The 7,483-nt window shown below is 42.2% G+C and overlaps 1 protein-coding gene across 1 annotated transcript; it reads left to right on the top strand.

The window, feature by feature from the left end:
- The first annotated feature begins 727 nt into the window (after window positions 1-727).
- LOC131265807 (protein Cep78 homolog) lies at window positions 728-2,731 on the top strand. Its single transcript, XM_058268129.1, has 5 exons — window positions 728-1,022; window positions 1,094-1,284; window positions 1,347-1,933; window positions 2,011-2,163; window positions 2,245-2,731. The coding sequence occupies exons 1-5, from the start codon at window positions 728-730 to the stop codon at window positions 2,729-2,731; spliced, it is 1,713 nt and encodes a 570-aa protein (XP_058124112.1).
- The last annotated feature ends 4,752 nt before the right edge of the window (window positions 2,732-7,483 follow it).

Here is a 7,483-nt window from a genome sequence, read left to right as displayed (position 1 = left end):
TAAACATGTATTACCAGGGCATTGCATTTAGGAGGTATATAAAACAGGAAATAGTAAATAAGAAATGGCCCGATAAATGTTTCATTACCATTCAGCCATGAGCACGTCATAAACCAGCCAGTGAGCTAATATTCTATCAGAATAACCGGAATTTGAATTAGTCTCTCACAGTTTGGCAGCGCTCTGTGAACAGTCCAACAAACCAGACAAACACGACACTGTCGGAAAGGTGCTCTGCGAATTGTCGTGAAGAACTGTCACTCATCCAAGCAGCAAGGTAGCAGAATACACAAGGTATAACAGTTTCACAGTGGGATACAGCCCTGCACGACAAAATCAAACTGTTTTGTTCTGTGTCGTGTTTGTCTGACATGTTCGATGCAGGTTGACAGAGCACCTCCATATGATTGCATGGGTTTGATCGTTTTTTTTTTGTCGTGTTTGTCGTGTTTGTCTTGTTCGATAGCTCACAGAGCGCTGCCTTTAATAGAACGACTGAATCTTCCAGAAACTGGAATGAAGCTTTCATCAACTGTATTTAACGGAAATTTACCAGATTTATTTTTGTTGTTAAATATCTTGTTTCACTTTAATGTTCGGTTGAAGCTAGTTTCGTACTGTTTGGTGAATTGAATGTTCGTCAATAGCGTGCTTACATTCATCAAAGTAGTCCTCTCTAAGTTAGTCAGTTGCATCGAATTCGTTGAGACGTGTCAAGTTACGTGCTATGTCGTCCACTAACGCGAGTGTATCTTCCACCGCATCGGTTGGAAACCATAAACGGCTGTCGCATGGTCGGGCCAAGAACTTCCACCATCGCTATGCGGCCCTATGCAGGGCGGGAAACTTTAAACCGATCCCGGAAATAGTGAACCCGAAGCAGAAAGGAATCGTAGACCTCACGCTGGATGTGTACGGCGATCGATTTACGGTGAACGACTGGCGTCTGATCGCGAAGGCACTCCAAGAGGACCGTTCCCTGCAACGATTGGCGATAAGGTTACGAAAAGCCTACACCGAGGGTACGTTGGGAGGAGTTCTAGTGTCTTATTTGGTGTTTAAACTTACATTAACTACTGAACACCGTTAACAGTATTCGATGGACCTGGCCAGCAAAAAGTCGACGGCAACCAGCCGAAAAATCGACCAGAGATTTTGGAGAAGCGCCTACTTAAATCGCTGATCGAAAGTTTAGCGAACCTTCTAAGTAACAATCAAAAACTGGAAGTATTTATCTTGGAAGGTCTTCCGTTGGCGGGTATTTGGACGAGCATCCTGTCAGCTGTGAGTACCTTCCGCTTTCCGTTGGATTGTATTAATGTCCTTCTAATCTTCCGCTGCCTCAGAGACTGAAGGACAACAGTTCTCTGACCGAGCTGAACCTGGCTCGCTGCTCCATTGGTGACGAGGGATGCGAAATACTCTGCAGGGAGCTCAAGAACCGGCCCAACTTGCTTACCCTCAATCTTTCCGCCTGTCAGCTGACTGCGCGCGCCTGCCAGGCGTTGGCGAACGCGATCAAGTTCCAGAAAATCCAACGCTACGACATGAGCTGGGAGTTGTCGCTGCGGTACGGTGAAATCCGGGAGGAAAAACTCTTCGGCCTCAAGCATATCTATCTCAGCCACAACCCTGCCATCGGTGACGAGGGGTTACTGGAGCTCACAGAGGTGTTGAAGGACGACGCCTGGGTCCGGCAGGTGCACATGCGCAACTGCGGGCTGACGGATGCGTGCGCCCAAATGTTGCTGGAGTGTCTGAACCTTAATGCGACGATCGAGAAGTTTGATGTTGGTGAAAATATTGATATTTCTAACGCAACGTGTCAGGAAATACTGATTAAGCTGGATGCGCCGAACATCGCAGGAGATGATGGTCCGGAATCGGAACCGGTGCGCGCGAAAAATAGCACGAAGACGATAGCTTCCTTGAGGTGAGGATCAATTCTGAGACTCGGAGGAGACGACATGAAATTAATTTTTACCTTTCTATAACGTGGCCTTTACAAAGAGAATATAACGAGGTGCTCGAAACCCAACTACAATCCGAGCTACAACGTTACAGCCAGCTGGAATCCACCGTGGCACAGCTGCACCTACGGCTCGGAGACTACGCAATGCAAATCTCTCAACTACAACGTGATAACACACTTCTAACCGATGAGTATGACAGTTTATAACAAATTCTAATAAGACAGTCACCCGGCGACCTTCTTCTATTTAACACCCTTCCATTCGGTTGTAGGAAAAATGAGCTGCTAGAATCTCTCAAAAAGCTACAAAAGCACGAAAACTCGAAGGTGTTGGCCACGGGTACACCGCGTAAAATCCAAAGTGAATCACACGCGCCAGGCTCGGTCTTCAAAGCGGCTGCCTCTTCCATGTCCGAATCGGCAGTTCCGCGGGGTGCATCTCGAAGCTACACTTCCCCAGCAAAGACCCGATTCTTGGATCGTTCAATTGGCGATAGTGGCGCTGTTGTGCGTGCGAAATCGGACACACCCCAGCAAGCAGCAAAACACTTGGAAGCTGAGGGTGATGGAGCTGCGCTGGTCGGTTGGGAAACGGATGAGCTAGTTGAGCATACGGAAAAGTACTTGGAAAGCTCAAAGGATTTAGAGGCTGACCCCCAGTTTAGATGCGTTAAAAGCCACCACTCCGTGCTCGACGTTTGGCGAACGATTTCCAACCTAGAATCGGATGAGCTCCCTGAGGAGGATGAAGAGAATTGAAGCAACAAAGTATCGTTATTGGAACTCTCAGTTTCTTACACTCTAGGCCTAGAGTCGTTATGACATAAATTATCTGTTGCCTGAAACCCAATCGATTCTTGTTGTTAAAACTATTTTCAAACTTCTACACTCTAGTTCAAGCGTTTGTTTGTAACGCTTAATCTCAGAATTCTAGCCGTGTTACTTCCGATGTGTTACTTTTAAGTATTCAAGCATGCAATCAACAGATGCTCTTGCACTTCTCCCAAGCCAATCATCACTCATCGTCGAAGGAATAATCGATCAGATTTCAATTTATCTGACCAGAGTCCTGACCAACCCGTTCGCAGGATAGATAAACCACGTTCCAGTCATGGTACGGTTGTCTCGGACTTCCCCTCGTTAGAAAATGTGTTCATTATGTGTTCAAATATTATTACCACCGTCCAGCCGTGGCGCCGAACGTTACCGAGATGGCCACCGCTCGGTAGGGAATCTACCCGGAAGAACGATTGGTTCTACCGACGTCATAAGAAAGCGTTGTGAAGCGTTCCTTTGCATATCTCGGGTCCACCCCCGTGTGCTTGTTCCCGCTTTACCAAAGATTTGTTCGAACAGATCACCGATAAAGCACCATCACTTCGACTATGGACGCCTGGAGATGCGCTGGCTAGCGGAAGAAAACCCGACTGCCGGTGATCTAATTCAAATCGATTCAAATTAAAAGCAAACACATCGAACTCATCACAGCAACTTCCGCCTGCCTGGACCCAGTTTTCTTACCTATCCCTGCTCGGTTTACCCATCAGTTTACCCAGCTGCCACGGTATCTTGCAAGTGTTCCTCCCGGGCCCGGGCTAGATAGTTTAAACTTCAACGATTATCGATCGAGTTTGCGGGTGGATTCTTTGAAAAACATTCCGACGATATTACGACGCAGCAACATTTCTGACACGAGGTACTTTTCGAAATCCAGCATAACGTCCGTATCTGCTTGAACATCGCGGGTGCAGTGATTGGAGTCAACCGTACAAATTGTTTGTCTACTATTAGAATGCGTTCTTCCGCCTAGCTTAACCCGTTTGTTGGTATTGGCTACTGCTGGATTGTGTTGGTTGCATTGTGGTTGAGCTTTAATTAAAACTAGAATGTGGAATGTAAATTTGAACTGAACAATTTGAACATAAAAATATCGTTCAAAAAATGGCTTCCAAACAGAGCGTTCATATACGAGATTGGAAAAACCGTTATGAATCTAAAAATTCAATTACTTTTTATTGCAACTCGAGCCGAAAGCGGTCCGTATAGTTGTTACAATGTAATTATTTTTTGTATACAGTCCACTCTTCAGCATGAGAAGTGATGTATTTTTTCCGGCCCCAAAAAAAAAAAAACAGTAGTGGGATTAATGAAAGCACTTCATCAGCCGTATCAGTGCATCGCTTTTAATCAACTGTTGCTGTTTTGTGTGGGAGAAATGCATCAATTATGCTACGCCAAGCGTGAGGCTTACGTAAATGGGAAAAAAGAAACGTGAATATGTTTTACGAGCTTTTGACGGGAGTGTAATTAAAAATTGTAACACACTCGCATGCATTTCTGGAGAACAGAGTGGAGGAATAAATCGTTGGATGAATCGAATGTATGAAATGTAAAGTAATCGTCTGCTTGAATATGAAAAGTGGAGTGAGTGAAAGGGTGGATGTTTCAAAAGGTATTATACAATGTTTTAAAACTTCTTTACGCTTCTTTAATTTTTAATTGCACCAATCAACTATCCAGAGGATAGGTATTTTTAACAGGATAACATTATATTTGTTTAACTTATGGTAAACTGCAATCCCGAAAAACAACACTCTGTTCATATTATCCAATTTTAATATAAATGGCTTTAAACAATTCTATTCTCTGTAGATGTTTGCAATAGTCAAAAAAGTATGGACAACATACTGAATAAACAGAAGAACAAAGAAACTATACCAATCATTCAAAAAGCATCAACATTATTTGCAGCTTCCACTTTGCACACGAAAACTACAAAAAAATTGGTAATTTGTGAATCATCTGATAGATTTTGGGTTTGTTAATTGGTTTGTTATTTGCTCAGTAAATGGATTTGTTCAGAAAATCGTTTCCACGTCGGTCTAAAATTGCATTCCGAATTCTCCACGATATTACTGGGCAACAATTGAATGAGCAACTTTCCATCCCAGTAGCTTCTGACAAACATCCATCAACGCCTGCTGCACGCCATGCTGTGCGTTTCGGTAAGCTCGTATCACTTTAGCTATCTTTTTTTTGTCCATCATCCTTTCATTGTCGTCTCTGTTCCGACGCAGAAAATCCCAGCTGTCCGGAACACACCGGTATTCGGATGCAACTTTCATCCACTGATCACTGAGTAACGTTTGCGCCGGTTGTACGTTTTCAGCCGGTAAATTGATTCGGCTCGCCTTAGGAGGCTTCCTCCGTTGTGCTCGGAGTCCGATGGAGCAGCACTTGTGTCCGCACCATTGTCAACCAGTTTGCTTGTTCGAAGTTGCTAAAAATCCAACTGTCACTGAAGCAAAGGGACGCACACAAAAAAAAAACGAATCATCCAAATGCCGGCCTGAAAAGGAAGCAACCATAGGAGGCTTTTAAGGCAGCCTCGGAACAAACTTTAATGCCCACAGCATGTTGCCTGCAAATTTAATTAAATTGAAAAATCGTTCACCCGTTTTCGGCAACTGACGGGCGTTCTCTTGTCGACGAACGATGGTGATGATGAAGGCTTTCCGAGTGAAACTTTATGAATCCGGTCGGGTACCGTTTTTTCGGATTTTCATTTTTTTCTCATCTCCTAGATTCTTTTTTTTTTCTTTTTTCGTGTGTGTTTGACTGGTTGCGTGATATTATCGAAACTAATCCTAGATCCAACGCACTCGTCTCTGGCAAATGAATTTGCATTTGCGTGCAAAAGTTTTTTAGGAAAATTTCACTATTTATATTTGTTAATGAAACGATCAAAACATACCATGAACGCATTCTTCTTTGTGAATTAATTTCGCTCCAAATACACAGAGTTCATCAACTCGATGAAAACATCCATTGCACTTACCCATGCCTCGGTAGGATTTTCCAGAAAAAGTTTCCGGGAAAAATCATCTTCTTCTTCTTCTTGGCGTAACGACCTCTTGGTCATGCCTGCCCCCGTTAAGGGCTTACGAGACTTGTTTCCCTGTTGTACGTGGATAGTCAGTCCTCTCGTACAGGGGAGGGTCCGGTCTCGGTTGGGATTCGAACCCACGCCGTCGAGGTGGTGAGCCCCGGCGCTCATGGGCCGATTTTCTAACCGGCGCTACCGCTCGGCTGTCGCGGGAAAAATCATAATTTATTCATTACGTCAGCTTCCTTCCAACTTTGTGACACGAATGGAGCCACGTAAATTTATTTTTTTTGCGTAAATAAAACGTAGTACATTGTTTTATCATTTGTTGTAATGAAAATGACGGTGAATACTTTCCATTACATTTTTTTGTATCGTGTAGAACAGGGATGTCAAACATGCGGCCCGCGGGCCACATGCGGCCCGCAAGAACATTGGGTGCGGCCCGCGACCCCTTTGAAACATTACATCGAAAGATTGGATCCTTGAGTATTGGCTTATAGCAAATAGCAAAATATTTAATGTAATTTTTTTCACGAACTGCGAATTGCAAGAGAACTGAACGAATGTCACAGATTTTTCTAGACAAGTGGATAATTAGTGTTTATAGAAAACAAACGTCATGAACTACAATACCATTCCAAAAAAAAAAAAACACATGCGAAGCAATAAGTTAGCTATTGTAATTATATACCTTTACTTTTCTAAAATCTTTACCAAAATACACAATAGTGTTGAACTGCAACATATATTTCAATAAACTTGATTTGAATTCGTTAAAATTTGGAAAACGACTGAGCAACAAACCCTCTCTTTTACTCAAAATTTGTAAATTTTATAAGAAGTAATATAATATGAAAAAATGTGAAAATGTAAAATATGATTGCCTGTTAAGATAAAACCACATTGATAAGAACATATTTTCATCACTCCAATCAATTATATGGTTTGGCCCGCGAGCCTATTTTGGGAGAAAATGCGGCCCGCGAACCTATTTTGGGAGGAAATGCGGCCCACAAGGTGAAACGAGTTTGACATCACTGGTGTAGAAGGTTTTTGTAATTGATAGTTGGAATTTCAAAAGTATATTTTCATACGTATTATAATAAAAAATTTGTTCGAATCATATTCAGCTTAGGCGGTTTTTCATGTAGCCTTTTAATTACATCAGTTCGTTAATTATGTTTTTATTGTTGGTTTGATTATAATGGATGAATTTATCCTTTTTTACGATTATTATACTATTTTATGACCCTTGAAAATATTATTTAGAGTGTGTTAGAATGAAAAGAGGGTTTTCTAAAGCGTTTGAGCATTTTGGTTTAAAAACATGCAAACTATGCGTGTTAACTACCTCACATTTTTTTGTTAGAAGAAAAGCAACATGTATGCTAATTTTACCTTGCGTAGTTCTAATTGTTTTACTATTCACTTGGCTCATTTAAGTAATCCCGGAAGGTTCAATCACATCAATAGTGTTTAATAATTTAGGAACTAACAAGGGGGCAACATCATTAGCATACATTACAATTATGCCTTGATTTTCTCTCGAGGTCTACAACATGCGTCAGCCTGTCAACTGATATTACTGAGAGGGAATGATAAAGTGTTGAAACAAATGTTTC

Source organism: Anopheles coustani, chromosome 3, assembly GCF_943734705.1.
Source record: "Anopheles coustani chromosome 3, idAnoCousDA_361_x.2, whole genome shotgun sequence".
NCBI lineage: Eukaryota > Metazoa > Arthropoda > Insecta > Diptera > Culicidae > Anopheles > Anopheles coustani.
The sequence above is the reverse complement of the archived record's forward strand: the minus strand, read 5'-3'. Positions and strand labels throughout refer to the sequence as shown.